The following is a 22174-nucleotide window of genomic DNA, read 5'->3' as shown; positions in this document are numbered from 1 at the left end:
CAATGAGGAAGCCAACTCCCAACTTCAAAGGGAAGAGCTCGACCTACTTCTGGAAATCCAAGAAAGAGCTTGGATTAGGGAAGAAGCACTAAAATGTCGAATGGCTTCCAGATATAATCAAAAGGTAGTGCCAAGAGGTTTCGCTGAGAATGATCTCATCCTAATCCGAAATGACATTGGAACAACTCGACCCGGAGAAGGAAAACTGGTAGCAAACTGGAAAGGACCCTACCGAGTCATAGAAGTACTTGGGAAGGGCTACTACAGATTGTCCGAACTCAATGGACGAGAGCTTCCCAGATCATGGCACGCCTACAACCTACGAAGGTACTATAGCTAGAGAAGGTAAAAGATCTCATAATAGGATGCACTCTTTTTCCTAAAAAGGTTTTTTAATGAGGCACCAAGTTGAGATTCAAAAATTATCCGACTTAAAGGGATGAAAAACTCCCGCATGTATATATTTGCACTTTCTTTTGAATAAAATATATTTTAGATATTCTACAAATTCTCAAGACGCATTAATCTGAAGCATTCATCGTCCGATTATAAAGCAACAGATTGGCAGAAAGTGAAACAAATTCACTGCACGATCACGATAAAGACCAAAAGAGATGAAAACGCGATTCATCTAAAGGTCGACCAAACAAAGATAGAAACCACCTTCTACAAATCGGCAAAGATGAACACAGAATAATGTAAGAAGTTATCGAAAGTGATATGGAAAAAGAACCTGACGAGGTCTTATGGATTGCTAAATAATAACTTAAAGACTGGCCGACGTTAAGAAGTCGGACCAAGTCAACCCAAGTTATAAGTAAACCCTGAAAAGAGGTCTGGCCAACCCTATTAAAGAGGATTACTTTAACTTCGAAGGGCCCGACATGACAAAGTCGGCCCAAAACATAAAGTTATAAAAGTAATCCCTGAAAGAGACTTGACAAAGGTCCAAGAAAGAGGATTACAAAATAACTTAGAAGAGATCGACATGACGAAGTCGGTCTCCTACAATAAACAAGTTATAAAAGTAATCCCTGGAAGAGACCTGACAAAGGTCCAAGAAAGAGGATTACAAAATAACTTAGAAGAGATCGACATGACGAAGTCGGTCTCCTACAACAAACAAGTTACAAAAGTAATCCCTGAAAGAGACCTGACAAAGGTCCAAAAAATATGATTACAAAATAACTTAGAAGAGATCGACATGATGAAGTTGGTCTCCTACAACAAACAAGTTATAAAAGTAATCCCTGAAAGAGACCTGACAAAGGTCCAAGAAAGAGGATTACAAAATAACTTAGAAGAGATCGACATGACGAAGTCGGTCTCCTACAACAAACAAGTTATAAAAGTAATCCCTGAAAGAGACCTGACAAAGGTCCAAGAAAGAGGATTACAAAATAACTTAGAAGAAATCGACATGACGAAGTTGGTCTCCTACAACAAACGAGTTATAAAAGTAATCCCTGAAAGAGACCTGACAAAGGTCCAAGAAAGAGGATTACAAAATAACTTAGAAGAGATCGATATGAAGAAGTCGGTCTCCCAACAAACAAGTTATAAAAGTAATCCCTAAAAGAGACCTGACAAGGGTCCAAGAAAGAGGATTACAAAAATAACTTGGAAAAGGACGATGCAAAGAAGTCGGTCTCCCACAAAAGTAGTCCCTGAAAGAGACCTGACAAAGGTCCAAAAAAGAGGACTACAAAAATAACTGGAAAGAGGACCAACGTAAATAAATCGGTTATGGATTGCTAGAAATAAATACAAGTAAGAGCGAGAAAACCGAAATACAAGTTGGATCCACACATCCACGACCTCAAAGGATCCAAGCTACAAGCAATAAGTACAAAGCAATCCAAAGAGGCCGAGCAGCAAGGCTCCAGCATTCTTAAAACCCAGAAAAATGCCAAGACAAGTGCAAACAAGCATGATATAAAATACAATATTATAACAAGCTTCAGGGTCAGGCCCAAAAGCTTGAAAGCTACTTGTTGTTTTTTCAAAATAAAAAGTTGCTAAACAAGCAACCAGAAGGAGTATCAACAATCAGCAAAATATTCAAACTACAAAATAAAGAGTTTAAAAGCCCACAAGCCGGGCTATCTACACAAATATCCAAGAAAATTCAGCTAAGATTAGAAGACTTCTCGGCAGCATCAGTCTGAGGTGAAGGAGGGCGAGCCTGGAGAGGCACTGCATCTACTGTACCGTCGTCCCTATTCAGAATTTGACAATCAGGATCTAACTCCAGACGAACAATCCCAGCGGGAGGAGTTATAGAAGTCGACACTTTACCAGCAGGCGCAGGGGGAGGTCCGACGTCATCGTCATCCTGGTCGTCGGGGACAATTTTACCATCCCTTACAACGTTGTCCAAGCTGAAGAGAGTAAGGTCAACCTTAGGAGCAAGAACTTGAACCTGCTCCTTTAAATTATCATAAGCAGCATTCACGCTGCCGACAAGATGACCTTGGAGCTCGGAGTAGTCAACTCGGGCAGACTCCAACTCCTCCCTCAAACGCACCACCTCCTGATAAGATGTGACGTAACTGTCTTTATGCCTCAACGCAGTGTCCTCGGCCAACCTCACAGAAGCCGCCAGGGCAAGAGAGCTAGCCTTCTCGTTCTCCAGATCCTTCTCCAGTTTGGCTATTTTCACCTTAAACTCCTCCTTCAGACCCTTCATCCGATCGAACTCTTGTTTGGCCTCCTCCATGAAGGCTTTGGTGGCATGAAGAGGAAGATTTTGAGCAGTCCGATACAGGGCGGCTCCCATATATGCCATCTTGATGCTACTCCGAGTTATAAAATCTAAGTGGTGGAGGAGCGAAACATCATCCATGGGGAGGGCACCATAAGGACCGATCTATTGGTCAACAAACTCCACCGCATCAAAGTCAGGAGAATCAAGGTTGAAAGGCTCAATTGTTTTTTGTTTTTTGTTGGGAAGAGCACCAGAAATAGTAGCAGAAGTCTGTGGAGGGTCAGCCAGATGAACTCGAGGAGTGGGGATCACTTCTCTTGGCCCAGGAGAACTCGGCACGGGCGACTTCACCAAAACTTGAGAAGATCCCTCTCCTGCCGCCTTAGCCGAGATATTTTGAGCAGCTGCAGCCTTCCTTGCCTTCTTGAAGACCTTCATGGAATCGTTGTTTTTCGACATCTTTGAAAATACAGAATCAACCATAGTGATGAGTTACAATCTAGAAGAAGCAAAACTAAGAAGCAAGTATAGAAACAAGTCGGACAGTACCCAAAGCAGTTCGAACTAAAGACGGGTCACTCAAAAAAATTTTTGTATCAAGATGGGGTGGTTCCCCCCATAAATCTTCAAGAATAATTACAAAAGCCCGCTCAACCTCGTCAAGCATCTCCCATATATAGCGAGACACTCTTACATTCCTTTGCCATTCTAGAGGAAAAGCAGGCTCATCATTTTCATCAAGAAAAAAGGGGCGGGCCCCCTCCACAGCACGGACTCTAAAGAAGTAATTCTTAAAATCCTTAAAAGACTCATCGTACATGGCAAAAACTTTATGCCCCTGGGCCGACCTGAAAGAAACCCAGGAAGCTTTCTTTTTGGAAGAACCTCCAGGCTTGGCAGAAACAAAAAGATAGAGGAAAAGAGTCTGAGAAGGTGTTATGCCTAACTCTTGGCAAAGCAGCTGAAAAATCTTGATAAAACCCCAGGAATTCGGATGAAGCTAGGATGGGGCAATGTTACACAACCACAACAAGTCGGTCTCGAAAGCAGTAAAAGGAAAAGTAATGTCCAACTGGCTGAAGAAATATTCATAGGCGTAGAAAAAGGGACGCTCCCCCTCGACAGAAGTAAGAAAACAAACCCTCTCGTCAGAGTCGGGCGCCACAAGCTCATAATCTCTCTCTCGGGCACCACCATCACAAACCCTATGACGTTTCCTCAGCTCTACACAAAACTCAGCATCCACAACAGAGACACACATTAAGACAAGGGAGTCCAGCCAATCGGACATTCCCTCAGGAACTTTAGAAGACATCTCTACAATGTTATTGCAAGAAGACATGAGGCCAACTAATCCTACAATAAGAAAAGAAGATTGGATTACTAAAAAACATCTCAGACGAGGGGCAAAACAACTCGACTAATATGATCCAGACAAACAAACAGAAAAGGAAAACCCCAAGACTCAAAACCAAAGCCCTGGGGCATCCTTTGGAGGCAGTAACAAAGCAAGATTTCAGGAAAAATCTACAGCTCACGTCCCGACATTTCTCAAAACAAGAAAAGAAGATCTCAAATAACAAACGTTTCGAAAAAGGAAAACACAAAGTCATCAAAGCCACTATCTTCCTACAGTCTATCAGCAAAGAGCATCGCCAACATCAAACATGCCAAGCGAAAATCGTCAATGACACAACCTTTTTCAGAATCAAACAAAGTCATCATTCCAAAACTTCAAAATCAAAAGCACAAACAGAAACGGTGATAACATGCAAAACATAAAAGCATCAAACAAAGAGGAAAGACGAAAAGGCTCATGCAAAAGACGAAGAAACTCCCAGAACACACATTACAACAGCAATCAGGCACGGCAAAAGCAGAAAGATCCAAACTTTCTCCAAGCAAAATCAAAACGTTCTCAAAATCAGACAAGAAAATGACGTGGAAAAGAGAAAGGAAGAAAAACCAACCTAAACGAAGAAAGAAGCTTCAAAGGAGATTAAAGATGGAAAGATGGAATCACCCAGAAAATCGCCAAATGATGCTGCAGCGCAAGAAAAGGCAAAATGCAGGCGAAAACAGAAAGTGAGAGAGTGAAGGGAGAAGTTACGAAGAAAGACGAGGAAGAGAAACCGTTTTTTGATCGTAAAAATTCAAAAATAAAAGCCAAGGAAAACGGGGCAATTAATATCAATTAATGAAGGTATTAAACTCTCGCACGTTCCCAAGAACAAAGCGCTGATATAAAAGCGCGCGCTTTTAGAGGAAAGCGTTCCACATTCAAAAAGGTTCTACAAAGAAAGGAATCGACAAAATGCTCGAGTTCGGCTTCACTAGAGAAAGATCGAAGTCAAGGACTCGACCTCAAAGCAGAAGACCGAGCTCAAGCAGGGACACTGTTCATACCCTGGTTCGAGCTATCCGATCCGGGATGATCAGCAATAAAGCGACCGACCTCTTCAGGTCAGGCTATCCGACCTCTTCTCAAAAAGAAGTCGGTCAAATCGACAGAAAAGCCCAGTAAAGGGCCCAAATAGAGGAATACGACCCAAATCCAAAGGCAGTCCAAGCCTATAGAGATAAGGGCGGTTCCCTTGAAGATAAGCTGACCTCAACTTAAAGATAAAGATAAGATAAGATAACTAACTTATCTTATCTAAAAAGGTCACTCTACAACCATTATAAATACATTGGAGCACCCAAGTATAACTCATACTCTGATTCTACTAAAAACCTGTTTAATACCCATGCTAACTTAAGCATCGGAGTCTCTTGCAGGTACCCCCCACCCTCCGGTGACCAAGGATCAGCAGTGCAGCAAGTCCAACAAGTCGGACACGACAGCTCTGGCCGCCACCCACCAGCCGGGCCCGTCATCTCCGACCAGCACAGAAGATCTCGTCCGAGATCGACTTACAGATTCAGGTAACCCTCGGAACACCTAGTATTGTGGAACTATTAAGGAGGCCTGTCTGATTTTGCAATAACTGCTCCTGAATATATTCAGATGATTATATTAAAGCCGAGATTCTCTCTAACTGAAGATAAGTCACTTTTATTATCTCATTTGGATTATGATTTATAAGTATAAGTAGGCCGAGGTATAGCTAACGGATCGAGGTAAATTTGGGCCGAGCTATAGCTAGTAGATCAATGGATAAATTAGGGCCGAGGTATAAGTTCCATTGGCCGAGTTATACGGAATGGGCCAGAATGTAATAGCCGAGTTTGAGGTAAAACGACCGAGTTATGTGTTGGTAATTTAAGTCATGAAAATCCTAACTTGACCTAATATTCGAATTATAGCTTGCAGTTGCCGAGTTATAATGACCAGATCATATCCCCCAAGCTTGACCTGTTTATTTTTAAGAGAAGCAGGTTGAGCTTTTATAAATATTAAGTTATAACTCAGCAGGATATAGAAGAAATGCGGTTGTGTTATAATTCAGAGATATGAGGATTAGCCCCCAAGATCAACTTGATAATCTTGAAAATAAAGTTGGACAAGCTTGTCATTGGAAAAGGTGTTGGTTATACAAGTATATTGTTGAACGAGATTGTTTGTTGGACTGATGCCGACTTATAGGTGTCGGTATGCTTGGACTGATTCTGACTTATAATTATTGATTTGTTTGAAGTGATTCTGACTTATAGGTGTCAGATTATTAGAAATGACTTCGACTTATAATTGCCGGTTTGTTGGAGACAATTATGACTTATAGTTGCCGATTATGAGTGATTGAAGGCTGAGTTTGCTCTCAGATTGAAAGATGAATTTGTTCTTGAATTGAGTGAAAGTCGAGTTTATTATCGGATTGTTGTAATGATTGATTATGACATATAAAATGATAAACTATGTAAAAATGGAACAATTTGAATATGTAGAATATATATCTTAAAGAAGTTATGATGTATTCAAACTAATGACATCAGATACCTTCACAAATCAATTTTGAATTCCATATTTGTGCTAATATTATAAACGCAAATTTTGAATTTATTGGCTACAGTCAAAACTAAACTCCGTCATTCCAAAAATAGATAATTAAAGAAAATGGAAAAGACATGAATACGACAGTATGAGCATTGAGCAATTAAAAGATAGTATGAGCAACAATTAAAATGTAGTTGAAGAACAAAACAATAATTACTAACAATAACAATATAAATAATAAATAGAGAAGTTTTCAATAATACATGAAAACAATTGAGAAAGAATAAGAAAATATGTATCTTATTAACGTGTCAAAAAGAATACGAGTTGTTCTGCTGAAAATTAATTAAAAGTGTCGTTAACATTGTAAATTGCTTGAAATTTTTGTTGACTAAGAATAAATATGGTGAATAGAGTAGAGCAATGTAAAATAAGGAATAAAGCAAATACTTATTTATGAGTAATGCGTAAATTTAATAATGAGAATTAAAATATTCACCATTACTAAAAAGATAGAATAGATGATAAATTTCTGAGCTAGCACATTAAAATTAAGAGATTAGTCGTATTTGATTGTTTGGATCTTATATAATTTTTCTCTTGATCATGTACCAAAGATAAGAAAATCATTTTTTTTATCAAATGCTTGTAAATTGTACCAACACAATTTCTGATGGAAACATGAAAGTTAAGCATGTATTGTATGCAATTAAAATTATATAACACTAGATGATATTACCAGAAAATTTGAAAAGATTTGTATAGAGTTGTGGGGTCTTGCTCATTGTGCCGACCTTAATTGGAAGAAAATCAAGTTTGAATTTTCATCTATGCTTTTATTACAGTGAGTGATGTTCATGCTTTTGATTTGAAGTTTTATTAAAATTTTAACAATGGCTAATGCAATTTTTGCTTCAATTTCTTTTAAACAAGAGTTCGGCTAAAATTATTAGCTTTCAATAATTGATAATAACAGAGATAAAGGTAGTTCGATCATGTACAAAAGCATAACAGCAAAGAAAAGATAATAGCAAAAATTGATATATTTTATATCATGTTTATTTTTACACTAATCAAATTACTTGTAAAAATATCATAATTATTTTTAATTTATTGAGAATAAAAAATTATCAAATATTGTGATGTTATATATACTAGATAAGGCATAAATAAAATTGAGTAGCAAATATTTTTAGAATATGTAAATTGCAAAAATAATGTATATGTCATCTGAAAATTTTAAAAATATTGTAAAAAATTGTTAAATTTTGTTAAAAAATTTGAATATAATTCCCCTTTACTTAGATAAAAATTTGTGTGAACAGTTTTCGCTATATTGGTGTTGGTGACCGAGTCAGGTATTAGATGTGGATGATCGTAATGAAGATGACAATCTGATGGTGGATTTTTTATTTAAGTATATTTCAGCAAATAAATTGTTGGGTGTGCCTGAGATGTTGAAGATTAAATCTGATAGAGTGGTAGTGGATAGGTAAATATTGAAAATACATACTACTAAAATGTTATTAATTGAAATATGGGTTGTTTTTGTTGCAGGTGAAAAAACGTCTAATGTAATATCAGTTGGGCTTAGGGCCTAGGTGAAGAAAAGAAAGGCTGTTGAAAAAAGAAGGCTCGACTACCATTCGTGAAAAGGATAGTGGAATGGAGGTTACGCAGGTGAGTACTGAGGCCAAAACAATTATATTTAAAAAGAAAAAAATGTTGATATGTCTGGACATGAGAAACTAGACTCTATGCAAATGAAAGGGAAAGTTGAAGAAGAGAACATTGGAGAGTCATTATCAATTCAGAAGAATTAGAAATTTCTGCATGGCTATTATGGTGACAAAGATTTTGATTCATTGTGGTGTGAGCATTATCAATTTGGTAGTCTTGCCAATCAAGTGGCTCAATCTGCCGAGAATATTCAACAAGTGGAAGACGTTGGTGATCTCGATATCAATCACTATCTCCAGGTGTTAGTTGATATTAATGTGTTTGTTGTGGTTGGTTTTCAGATTTGTAGTCTGTCAATGATTTTGTATTTTGGTTTTGCGAGTAATGGGTGCAAGATTCCTAAGTATTGGTCAGACATGGGAGTTTAAAAAGGCAAAGACAAGAAATAATGATGATGAGCTGAAAAAGTTTACTAATGTAATGCTTTTGAAGGAAGAAAGAAAGGGCAATATCTGGGATGACAGAGGCGGTGAAGGAGAACTAAAGCTGCATGTTCAATTTATGCGAATAGGTTTGATTAGTGCATTTTGCTTTTGATAGTAGTTGACTATGAACTTCCACCGAGATTTTTGGTGTTTGTTTTTTGGGTTTTTATTAATTTGCTATAATTTTATTGGTATAACTTGAATGTTTGTTAACTACGTATTCGAGGTTTACCGAATTGCAAAGTTCTATGATTCTATTAAATTGTTAAATGTGCCATTGTATTTTGGTACGCGAAATCGTGATTACACTTTAATTATGTAAAATTCATTGCTCTTTCTTTCCCTGGAAATGGCGCCAAAAACATGATGCCAAGACCATGGTTCACAACTCCGTGTAACTAACCAGCAAGTGCACTGGGTCGTCCAAGTAATACCTTACGTGAGTAAGGGTCGAATCCCACGGAGATTGTTGGTATGAAGCAAGCTATGGTCACCTTGCAAATCTCAGTTAGGCAGATATAAATTGATAATGGTGTTTTCGAATTATAATTAATAGAATAGGGATAGAAATACTTATGTAATTCGTTGGTGAGAATTTCAGATAAGCGAATGGAGATGCTTTCGTTCCTCTGAACCTCTGCTTTCCTGCTATCTTCATCCAATCAGTCTTACTCCTTTCCATGGCTGGCTTTATGTGATACATCACCACTGTCAATGGCTACTTTCGGTCATCTCTCGGGAAAATGATCCAATGCCCTGTCACGGCACGGCTAATCGTCTGGAGGCATCACCCTTGTCAATGGCTTCATCTTATCCTCTCAGTGAAAATGGTCAACGCACCCTGTCACGGCACGGCTATTCATCTGTCGGTTCTCGATCATGCTAGAATAGGATTTACTATCCTTTTGCGTCTGTCACTAACGCCCTGCAATCGCGATTTTGGAGCTCGTCACAGTCATTCATTCATTGAATCCTACTCAGAATACCACAGACAAGGTTTAGACCTTCCGGATTCTCGTGAATGCTGCCATCATTCTAGCTTACACCACGAAGATTCTGATTAAGAGATCTAAGAGATACTCATTCAGTCTAAGGTAGAACGGAAGTGGTTGTCAAGCACGCGTTCATAGGGAATGATGATGATTGTCACGTTCATCACATTCAGATTGAAGTACGAATGAATATCTTAGAAGCGAAATAAGATGAATTGAATAGAAAACAGTAGTACTTTGTATTAATCTTTGAGGAACAGCAGAGCTCCACACCTTAATCTATGGAGTGTAGAAACTCTACCGTTGAAAATACATAAGTGAAAGGTCCAGGCATGGCCGAGACGGCCAGCCCCCTAAAACGTGATCAATAGTCTCCTAAGATGAACAATGGATTAAAACTGAGACCAAAGATGTCTAATACAATAGTAAAAGGTCCTATTTATAATAAACTAGTCACTAGGGTTTACAGAAATAAGTAATTGATGCATAAATCCACTTCCGGGGCCCACTTGGTGTGTGCTTGGGCTGAGCTTGAGTGTTGGACGTGTAGAGGCCATTTGTGGAGTTGAACGCCAGTATTTGTGCCAGTTTGGGCGTTCAACTCTGATTTTGGATCCTTTTCTGGCGCTGGACGCCAGAATTGGGCAGAGAGCTGGTGTTGAACGCCAGTTTACATCATCTATTCTTGGCCAAAGTATGGACTATTATATATTGCTGGAAAGCTCTGGATGTCTACTTTCCAACGCAATTAGAAGCGCGCCATTTTGAGTTCTGTAGCTCCAGAAAATCCATTTTGAGTGCAGGGAGGTCAGAATCCAACAGCATCAGCAGTCCTTCTTCAACCCCTGAATCTGATTTCTGCTCAAGTCCCTCAATTTCAGCCATAAAATACCTGAAATCATAGAAAAATACACAAACTCATAGTAAAGTCCAGAAATGTGAATTTAACATAAAAACTAATGAAAACATCCCTAAAAGTAACTAGATTCTACTAAAAATATACTAAAAACAATGCCAAAAAGCGTATAAATTATCCGCTCATCACAACACCAAACTTAAATTGTTGCTTGTCCCCAAGCAACTGAAAATCAAATAGGATAAAAAGAAGAGAATATACTATAAATTCCAAACTATCAATGAAACATAGCTCCAATCAAATGAGCGGGACTTATAGCTTTTTGCCTCTTGAATAGTTTTGGCATCTCACTCTATCCATTGAGGTTCAGAATGATTGGCATCTATAGGAACTCAGAGTTCAGATAGTGTTATTGATTTTCCTAGTTCAATATGATGATTCTTGAACACAGCTTCTTTATGAGTCTTGGCCGTGGCCCTAAGCACTTTGTTTTCCAGTATTACCACCGGATACATAAATGCCACAGACACATAACTGGGTGAACCTTTTTAGATTGTGACTCAGCTTTGCTAAAGTCCCCAATTAGAGGTGTCCAGGGTTCTTAAGCACACTCTTTTTTTGCTTTGGACCTTGACTTTAACCGCTCAGTCTCAAGTTTTCACTTGACACCTACACGCCACAAGCACATGGTTAGGGACAGCTTGGTTTAGCCACTTAGACCAGGATTTTATTCCTTTAGGCCCTCCTATCCACTGATGCTCAAAGCCTTGGGATCCTTTTTATTTACCCTTGCCTTTTGGTTTTAAGGGTTATTGGCTTTTTGCTCTTGCCTCTTGGTTTTAAGAGCTTTGGCTTTTTCTGCTTGCTTTTTCTTTTTTTCTTATTTTTTTTTCGCCTATTTTTTTTTGCAAGCTTTGTTCTTTGCTGCTTTTTCTTGCTTCAAGAATCATTTTTATGATTTTTCAGATTATCAAATAACATGTCTCCTTGTCATCATTCTTTCAAGAGCCAACATATTTAACATTCTTAAACAACAACTTCAAAAGACATATGCACTGTTCAAGCATTCATTCAGAAACCAAGAAGCATTGTCATCACATCAATATAATTAAGCTAAGTTCAAGGATAAATTCGAAACTCATGTACTTCTTGTTCTTTTGAATTAAAACATTTTTCATTTAAGAGAGGTGATGGATTCATAGGACATTCATAACTTTAAGACATAGTTACTAACTACTAATGATCATGTAATGAAGACACAAACATGGATAAGCATTTATCATAGAGAAAATGAAAAACAGAAGAAATAAGAATAAGGAATGAATCCACCTTAGTGATGGTGGCGTTTCCTTCTTGAGGAACAAATGATGTCCTTGAGCTCTTCTATGTCTCTTCCTTACCTTTGTTGCTCCTCCTTCATTGCTTTTAGATCTTCTCTGCTTTCATGAAGGATGATGGAGTGCTCTTGATGTTCCACCCTTAGTTGCTTCCAATAATTGTGTGGAAGAAAATGTATCCCCTGAGGTATCTCAGGGATCTCTTGATTTGCAGTCAAATGTTCTACCACTGAGCTATAGACCCTTGATGGAAGCTTTTGTCTTCCCTTTCCTCTTTATAGAGGTTTCTCTGGCCTTAGGTGCCATCAATGGTTATGGAAAAAACAAAAAATCTATGCTTTTACCACACCAAACTTAGAATGTTGCTCGCCCTCGAGCAAAAGAAGAAAGAATAGAAGAAGAAGAAGAAGATATGGAGGAGATGGATGGATGTGTGTATTTGGCCATATGGGTGGTAAATGGAAAACAGAAGGGATGATCATGAATGGAAAGAGAGATGATGAGGTAGGTGGGGATCCTGTGGGGTCCACAGATCCTGAGGTGTCAAGGCATTTACATCCCTGCACCAATTTAGGCATGTAAAATGCCCTTGCACACAACTCTGGGCGTTCAACGCCAGGTTGGTGCCCATTTTGGGCGTTCAACGCCCATTTGTTGCCATTTCTGGCGTTGAACGCCAGAACCATGCTTGTTCTGGGCATTCAGCGCCAGGATGCTGCCCATTTTGGGCGTTCAGCGCCAGAACCATGCTCTGTTCTGGCGTTGAACGCCAGGCAGATGCTTCCTCCAGGGTGTGATTTTTTTTCTGCTGTTTTTGATTCCGTTTTTAATTTTTTATATTTATTTTGTGACTCTACATGATCATGAACCTATAAAGACATATAACTAAGAAAAATATAGTTAGATAAATAAAAATTGGGTTGTCTCCCAATAAGCGCTTATTTAATGTCAATAGCTTGACAGTGGGCTCTCATGGAGCCTCACAGATGTTCAGAGCATTGTTGAGACTCTCTAACACCAAACTTAGAGTTTGGATATGGGAGTTCAACACCAAACTTAGAATTTGGTTGTGGCCTCCCAACACCAAACTTAGAGTTTGACTGTGGGGGCTTGGGTTGACTCTGCTTTGAGAGAAGCTTTTCATGCTTCCTCTCCATGGTTGCAGAGGGAGTTCCTTGAGTTTTAAACACAAGGGAGTCCTCATTCCATTGAAGGACTAGTTCACCTCTGTCAACATTAATCACAGCTCTTGCTGTGGCTAGGAAAGGTTTTCCTAGGATGATGGATTCATCCTCTTCCTTTCCAGTATCCAGGACTATGAAATCAGTAGGGATGTAAAGGCCCTCAACCTTTACTAACACGTCCTCTACTTGTCCATAAGCCTGTTTTCTTGGATTGTCTGCCATCTCTAATGAGATTTTAGCAGCTTGCACTCCATAGATTCCTAGTTTCTCTATTACAGAGAGGGGCATGAGGTTTATCCCTTAACCAAGGTCACACAGAGCCTTAAAGATCATGGTGCCTATGGTACAAGGTATTATGAACTTTCCAGGATCCTGTCTCTTCTGAGGCAATGTCAGTTGATCCAGATCACTTAGTTCATTGGTGAACAAGGGAGGTTCATCTTCCCAAGTCTCAATACCAAATAATTTGGCATTCAGCTTCATGATTGCACCAAGGAACTTGGCAGTTTTCTCGTTAGTAACATCCTCATTCTCTTCAGAAGAGGAATACTCATCAGAGCTCATGAAGGGCATAAGGAGGTTCAATGGAATCTCTATGGTCTCTAGATGAGCCTCAGAGTCCTTTGGTTCCTCAGAGGGAAGCTCCTTGTTGATCACTAGACGTCCTAGGAGGTCCTCCTCCTTGGGATTCACGTCCTCTCCTTCCCTTGCAGGTTCGGCCATGGTGCTTATGTCAATGGCCTTGCACTCTCCTTTTGGGTTCTCTTTTGTATTGCTTGGGAGAGTACTAGGAGGGATTTCAGTGATCCTCTTACTCAGCTGGCCCACTTGTGCTTCCAAATTTCTAATGGAAGACCTTGTTTCATTCATGAAACTTACAGTGGCCTTGGACAGATCAGAGACTAAGTTTGCCAAATTAGAGGTATTTTGTTCAGAATTCTCTGTCTGTTGCTGAGTGGATGATGGAAAAGAATTGCTGTTGCTAAACCTGTTTCTTCCACCATTATTAAAGCCTTGTTGAGGCTTTTGATCCTTCCATGAGAAATTTGGATGATTTCTCCATAATGGATTATAGGTGTTTCCATAAGGTTCACCCATATAATTTACCTCTGCTATTGCAGGGTTCTCAGGATCATAAGCTTCTTCTTCAGAAGATGCCTCTTGAGTACTGTTGGATGCAGCTTGCATTTCATTCAGACTCTGAGAAATCATATTGACTTGCTGAGTCAATATTTTGTTCTGAGCCAATATGGCATTCAGAGTATCAACTTCAAGAACTCCCTTCTTCATAGGCGTCCCATTACTTACAGGATTCCTCTCAGAAGTGTACATGAACTGGTTATTAGCAACCATGTCAATGAGTTCTTGAGCTTCTGCAGGCGTTTTCTTTAGGTGAATGGATCCACCTGCAGAAGTATCCAATGACATCTTTGATAACTCAGATAAACCATCATAGAATATATCCAGGATGGTCCATTCTGAAAGCATGTCAGAAGGACACTTTTTGGTCAACTGTTTGTATCTTTCCCAAGCTTCATAGAGGGATTCACCATCTTTTTGTTTGAAGGTTTGGACATCCACTCTAAGTTTGCTCAGCTTTTGAGGAGGAAAGAACTTGGCTAAGAAAGCCGTGATCAGCTTATCCCAAGAGTTCAGGCTATCCTTAGGTTGAGAGTCCAACCATATTCTAGCTCTGTCTCTTACAGCAAAAGGGAAAAGCATGAGCCTGTAGACTTCAGGATCTACTCCATTAGTCTTAACAGTATCACAGATCTGCAAGAATTCAGTTAAGAACTGAAAAGGATCTTCAGATGGAAGTCCATGAAACTTGCAGTTCTGCTGCATCAGAGAAACTAATTGAGGTTTAAGCTCAAACTTGTTTGCTCCAATGGCAGGAATGGAGATGCTTCTTCCATATAAATTGGAATTAGGTGCAGTAAAGTCACCAAGCATCTTCCTTACATTATTATTATTTTCGGCTACCATCTCCTCTTCCTGTTCGAAAATTTCTGACAGGTGCTTGCTGGTTTGTTGTAATTCAGCTTCTCTTAGTTTTCTCTTCAGAGTCCTTTCAGGTTCTGGATCTGCTTCAACAAGAATATTCTTGTCCTTGCTCCTGCTCATATGACAAAGAAGAGGGCATAGAAAAATAATAATAATAGAGATCCCCTTTTTTTTTGAGTAAGGGAGAGATGTTAGTAGATGAATAAACAAATAGAAGGAGATGAGAGAGAAGAAAATTTTCGAAAATTATTTTTGAAAAAGGAGTTAGTGATTTTCGAAAATGGTTTTTGAAAAAGGTTAGTAATTTTCGAAAATTAAAATTAAAAATTGAAATAATTAGTTAATTAAAAAGAAATTTTGAAAAAGAGGGAAGATATTTTCGAAAATGAGAGAGAGAGAGAGTTAGTTAGGTGGTTTTGAAAAAGATAGAAACAAACAAAAAGTTAGTTAGTTAGTTGAAACAAATTTTGAAAGTCAATTTTGAAAAGATAAGAAGTTAGGAAGTTAGAAAAGATATTTTTAAATCAAATTTTTGAAAAAGATATGATGGGAAGATATTTTTGAAAAGATAGGATAGAAATTAGTTTTTTTTTTGAAAAAAAAAGATTTGATTTTTAAAAACACAATTAATGACTTGATTCACAAGAAATCACAAGATATGATTCTAGAACTTAAAGTTTGAATCTTTCTTAACAAGCAAGTAACAAACTTAAAATTTTTGAATCAAAACATTAATTGTTATTGTTATTTTCGAAAATTTGATATAAAAATAAGAAAAAGATTTTTGAAAAATATTTTTGGAATTTTCGAAAATAACTAAGAAATTTGAAAAAGATTTGATTTTTGAAAAAGATTTTGAAAAAGATAAGATTTTCAAATTGAAAATTTGATTTGACTCATAAGAAACAACTTGATTTTAAAAATTTTTGAAAAAGTCAATCCAAATTTTCGAATTTGATGAGAGAAAAAGGGAAAGATATTTTTTTGATTTTTGAATTTTTATGATGAGAGAGAAAAACATGAAAATTATGCAATGCATGAAGATTTTTAGATCAAAACAATGAATGCATGCAAGAATGCTATGAATGTCAAGATGAACACCAAGAACACTATGAATGTCAAGATGAACACCAAGAACATATTTTTGAAAAATTTTTAATGCAAAGAAAACATGCATGACACCAAACTTAGAAATCTTTAATGCTTAGGCACTAAGAATTCAAGAATGCATATGAAAAACAAGAAAAGACACAAAACATGCAAATGCAAAGATCAAACAAGAAGACTTACCAAGAACAACTTGAAGATCATGAAGAACACTATGAATGCATGAAATTTTCGAAAAAATGCAAGATGCAAATGCAATTGACACCAAACTTATAACATGACACATGACTCAAACAAGAACACAAAAAATATTTTTGATTTTTATGATTTTCTAATTTTTTTGTATTTTTTTCGAAAATTATTTGAAAAACAAAAATAAAGATTTCAAAATCTTTAATATGAATTCCAGGAATCTTGTGCTCTTTAGTCTAAAGCCCCAATCAAAGGGTCAGACATGGCTTAATAGCCATTCAAGCTTTAGAATGGATTTACATCTATTGAGGTGATTAGTTGAAGACCAATCCCAAAGGGGTTTGGGTATGGCTTTTCAGCCAAATAGGATTCAACATGTTACCATGAAACTCTAGAATTCATTCTTGAAAGTTTTGAAGCCATAGAATAATTTATTTTTGAAAACATTTTTATTTTAAAAATAAAATTTTTTTTTCGAAATTTTTTTGAAAAGAAAACAAAAAGAAAATTACCTAATCTGAGCAACAAGATGAACCGTCAGTTGTCCAAACTCGAACAATCCCCGGCAACGGTGCCAAAAACTTGGTACGCGGAATCGTGATTACACTTTAATTATGTAAAATTCATTGCTCTTTCTTTCCCTGGAAATGGCGCCAAAAACATGATGCCAAGACCATGGTTCACAACTCCGTGTAACTAACCAGCAAGTGCACTGGGTCGTCCAAGTAATACCTTACGTGAGTAAGGGTCGAATCCCACGGAGATTGTTGGTATGAAGCAAGCTATGGTCACCTTGCAAATCTCAGTTAGGCAGATATAAATTGATAATGGTGTTTTCGAATTATAATTAATAGAATAGGGATAGAAATACTTATGTAATTCATTGGTGAGAATTTCAGATAAGCGAATGGAGATGCTTTCGTTCCTCTGAACCTCTGCTTTCCTGCTATCTTCATCCAATCAGTCTTACTCCTTTCCATGGCTGGCTTTATGTGATACATCACCACTGTCAATGGCTACTTTCGGTCATCTCTCGGGAAAATGATCCAATGCCCTGTCACGGCACGGCTAATCGTCTGGAGGCATCACCCTTGTCAATGGCTTCATCTTATCCTCTCAGTGAAAATGGTCAACGCACCCTGTCACGACACGGCTATTCATCTGTCGGTTCTCGATCATGCTGGAATAGGATTTACTATCTTTTTGCGTCTGTCACTAACGCCCTGCAATCGCGAGTTTGGAGCTCGTCACAGTCATTCATTCATTGAATCCTACTCGGAATACCACAGACAAGGTTTAGACCTTCTGGATTCTCGTGAATGCCGCCATCATTCTAGCTTACACCACGAAGATTCTGATTAAGAGATCTAAGAGATACTCATTCAGTCTAAGGTAGAACGGAAGTGGTTGTCAGGCACGCGTTCATAGGGAATGATGATGATTGTCACGTTCATCACATTCAGATTGAAGTACGAATGAATATCTTAGAAGCGAAATAAGATGAATTGAATAGAAAACAGTAGTACTTTGCATTAATCTTTGAGGAACAGCAGAGCTCCACACCTTAATCTATGGAGTGTAGAAACTCTACCGTTGAAAATACATAAGTGAAAGGTCCAGGCATGGCCGAGACGGCCAGCCCCCTAAAACGTGATCAATAGTCTCCTAAGATGAACAATGGATTAAAACTGAGACCAAAGATGTCTAATACAATAGTAAAAGGTCCTATTTATAATAAACTAGTCACTAGGGTTTACAGAAATAAGTAATTGATGCATAAATCCACTTCCGGGGCCCACTTGGTGTGTGCTTGGGCTGAGCTTGAGTGTTGGACGTGTAGAGGCCATTTGTGGAGTTGAACGCCAGTATTTGTGCCAGTTTGGGCGTTCAACTCTGGTTTTGGATCCTTTTCTGGCGCTGGACGCCAGAATTGGGCAGAGAGCTGGTGTTGAACGCCAGTTTGCATCATCTATTCTTGGCCAAAGTATGGACTATTATATATTGCTGGAAAGCTCTGGATGTCTACCTTTCAACGCAATTGGAAGCGCTCCATTTTGAGTTCTGTAGCTCCAGAAAATCCATTTTGAGTGTAGGGAGGTCAGAATCCAACAGCATCAGCAGTCCTTCTTCAACCCCTGAATCTGATTTCTGCTCAAGTCCCTCAATTTCAGCCAGAAAATACCTGAAATCACAGAAAAATACACAAACTCATAGTAAAGTCCAGAAATGTGAATTTAACATAAAAACTAATGAAAACATCCCTAAAAGTAACTAGATTCTACTAAAAACATACTAAAAACATTGCCAAAAAGCGTATAAATTATCCGCTCGTCATATTTGTAGGTAAGGATATACTATGAGTAATTGCAATGATTAAGTAGATGGTATGGTTTGAGCATAATTTGAATTTTCATTATTATAATTGTTCTTGTACGGATGTCTGGGGGGAGAGCTCAGTCTCTGGGAGTCGACGCCGAGCTATTACTTTCGGTGCCGACCTTCAGGCCTTATGGTAATCCGAGCTCCACTCCAAGAGGATGTCCAATCGCGTAGAGCTTTGAGCAAGAAACAGGGGGGAGTGTACCTGCAAAGGCACTCCGAAGCTTAAGTTAGTATTGAGAATTTAATATATCCTTAAAATGGAAGATCATACCTTTTTATAGGTGATAGTGCATAAATCGGTTATGTTCCTGTTTTATTGTCTGTATTAAAGAGCAATAATAAGGGTAAATGTCAGGTTGGATGTTTCACATTTGTGAAGTAGTCCGTTGAGCTGATCTGTAACGTCACTTTTCAATAAATGATATTGATTGTCGATTAGTGGCTGCAATGCCGATTTAATGACTGTAATGCTGATTTAATGACTGTAATGCCGATTTAATGACTGTAATGCCGAACTGTAACGCTGATTTTCTGAGGAATGATGTGAATAATGCCGAGTTGTGAATAGTAAAGCCGATTTATGATATTGGATTTATTATGGCCGGACCACAGCCCCCAAGCTTGGCCTGGAAAAATGTTTAATGAAGCAGGTTGAGCTTTTAATGATGTGTGAATTGGTTGCTGAACAGTTCGGCGTGTGGTTTAACCTTGTAGCCCCCAGGTCAAGGTGCTTTATTGAACAGTTACTGAGGCTATAAGCATGCATGATTAGGAAAGAGAAATAATTAAATGATGGTATTAATGAGTTTGCGTGTTTCCAAGGTGGGTTTATTGGTTTTGACACGACTGATTTGATGGGAAGGGAAATTTTGGGTTTAAAGTGGGTGAATTTAAAGTTTTGGGAATTCTGAAGGGTTGCATGCTTGCTATTTTATTTTCCTCAAGTGTTATCATCCAAACAATGAGTAAAAGAGGTGAGTTACTCTTGGTTATTTTTTGTTTTTCGGCGTAACCGTTGCCTCTTCTTCTCCTTTTCTGCTTTTGATTTTTCAATGGGTTATGAGAAAGAAACGAAAGGGAAGATAGATTGGTCTTATGACTGGGTGAATGATGATGTAAGGGATCGTGTCTCTTTGTTTCTGGATGTTGGTGCTGTGAATCAGATAGATAAGTTGAAGGTTGGTAGGGCTAATTCTGGGGTTCGATTGGAACTGTTACCCTGTACTGTGGATGATATGGTTTTTCATAGAGGGAAGGGTTTTGAGCATTTTTTTTATGTATAGCTCTGTTTTGGAAGAACTGAGGGTGAGAATCCCTTTCAGTGATTTTGAGTGTAAAGTTCTGAGACAGTTAAACTGTGCGCCTTCACAACTTCACCCCAATGGTTGGGCTTTTCTTCGGGCGTTTGAGGTTCTGATGGAATTTTTGGAGGAAAATCCGTCAGTAGAGCTGTTTCAGGCGAAGGGAGTTTGGAAGGGTGGTTGGGTAAATTTGAACAGCTCTCCCGGTTTTGCTGTGTTCAAGCTATACAAATCATCTTTTAAGAATTTTAAGGAAATATACCTTAAGGTAAGTAGCTGCGAAGATGACTTTCCGTTTTATGTTGATGAGCATTTGGGGGAAAGATTTCCTCTCTGGTGGTGTTCAGAGCCTCGGAACATTTTAGATCCTGAATCTATAAGTCCGAAGGATGAGTGCATGATTGAGTTTTTGACCGAGTTTGTTGATCGGCAAGAATTGATTTCTGTTTATGACCTGCTGCAATGGGAGGAAAATAAGGCTGCTGTTGTGGAGTATTTGGGTAAGATTTTGAATTGTGCATGTTGTATTATGTCTGAGGTTTTTGACCATTTTTTGTTTTCCGTGTTTTTCAGGTGGGAAGTACCCAGGTGTATCTGCCGCGAGTTTGAGGTCTCGGGTGAAGAGCAAGGGTTTGGATAAAGAGGTATCCTCGTCCAAGGCAGAGAAGGTTGGTGTTGGCGAGGTTGATCAACCAAGGCGGGGCAGGAGGAAAGTTATTGCTAAGAAGAGAAAGGGTGATGTGGTGGATTTGTCCAATGTTTCTGGTGATGAGAAGGATGATGTTCCGATGGAAGAGCTTCATAGGTTTTGTGAAAACCAGAAAAAGTTGCATGGTTTTGTTGAGCGGAGTGAGGGGTTGTCGCTCTGGGGGAAAGATCATCCTTTCATGATTACTGTGGATGAGGTATGCCAGACCCCGTCTGATGTTAGTTTGGCGGAAGAGGTGGGGGATGTGGCAATTGATCAATATATGCAGGTAATTTTTGTTTTTGAGGTAAAAAGTGTTATTTGTGTGTTTGTTTTTGGGAAAAGTAATGTGTTAATCTTTGATCTTCAGGTGGTGGGTTTGCGACTGGCGAGTTTGGGGCGCATTCGTGAGAAGATTCATCGGAAGATGGTTGAAAAGAGGGAGGATCTGAGTTTGAAGGAAGAGTTGGCTGTAAAAGTTGCTAAGGTTTCTGAACTTGAGGTGAAGTTATTTGAGGTTAAAAAACATTTGAAAGAGGTGAAGGAGAGCTATGCCAAGGATGTGGAAGATTTAAAGAAGAAAGAAGCTGACTTATCTTCTTTGAGCACCCGTATGATTGAGGTTACTGCCCAGATGAAGGAGTTGGAGAAGAATAAGCAAGGAGAGATTCTGGATTCCTTCCTTGAAGGTTTTGAGAGGGCTGTTCTTCAGGTGAGGTTTCTGGCTCCCGAGGTTGATTTATTGGCAATGGATCCGGGCAAAATAGTACATGATGGTGTTATGGTTGAGGATGATGGTGCTACGGAGCAAGGAGATGAGAATATGTAATTTGTTTCTTGTTTGTAGACTTGTTTTGCTCCTGAGTTGAGCTTTTGACTTGTCAATGTGTAGACATTTTTAGTTGGCTTTTGTAGCTTATATGTTGCTACTTTTCTGGTAGAGGAAAAACTTGGTTATTTCTGTTTGCATATTATGATAATATAATGTTATTGATGTATGATAAGTTGGTTTTTATCTGGTTGAGACCAGATTTTTGTGATTAAAATTTGTTGTAATGGTGAGTTGCCTTTAAAAAAGGTGAGTATGCTGATTTTGGGATGCCGATTCATAGGCATGATAATAACTGTTATGGTCATTTGGCAATGATTGTGAATTGAGATACCATAATGTTGTGAATCTGACTACGATCGGGTATTTGATTGAGTTGGCAAAATTAAGCATTATTGGGTTCTGAGATGGGTTGCTCATGCTTTCTTGAATGGTCGGATTCTGAGATAAGTCGGATACGTGTTTGGTTGAATGGTCGGATTCCGAGTTAGATCGG

At 38.5% G+C, this 22174-nt stretch overlaps 1 protein-coding gene and 1 non-coding gene across 2 annotated transcripts; one reads left to right on the top strand and one right to left on the bottom strand.

Annotated features, from left to right (window-relative positions):
- Nucleotides 1-2128: 2128 nt before the first annotated feature.
- LOC148554721 (uncharacterized) lies at nucleotides 2129-2845 on the bottom strand. Its single transcript, XM_088490454.1, has one exon. It carries the CDS (start codon nucleotides 2843-2845, stop codon nucleotides 2129-2131), a length of 717 nt encoding a protein of 238 aa, XP_088346580.1.
- An 11812-nt stretch (nucleotides 2846-14657) lies between these two features.
- On the top strand, nucleotides 14658-14765 carry LOC148554720 (small nucleolar RNA R71). Its single transcript, XR_015887237.1, has one exon. It is a non-coding gene; the product is annotated as a small nucleolar RNA R71 (small nucleolar RNA).
- Nucleotides 14766-22174: the final 7409 nt, after the last annotated feature.

The sequence above is a fragment of the Arachis ipaensis genome, chromosome B6 (assembly GCF_059453495.1).
Source record: "Arachis ipaensis isolate K30076 ecotype BB chromosome B6, ASM5945349v1, whole genome shotgun sequence".
Lineage (NCBI taxonomy): Eukaryota > Viridiplantae > Streptophyta > Magnoliopsida > Fabales > Fabaceae > Arachis > Arachis ipaensis.
Note: the sequence above shows the minus strand (reverse complement) of the source record. Positions and strands in the feature narration are given on the sequence as shown.

What these genes read in the sequence shown, in the direction of transcription:
- LOC148554721 (XM_088490454.1), bottom strand. Translation starts at nt 2,845, where the DNA reads ATGGATGATGTTTCGCTCCTCCACCACTTAGATTTTATAACTCGGAGT.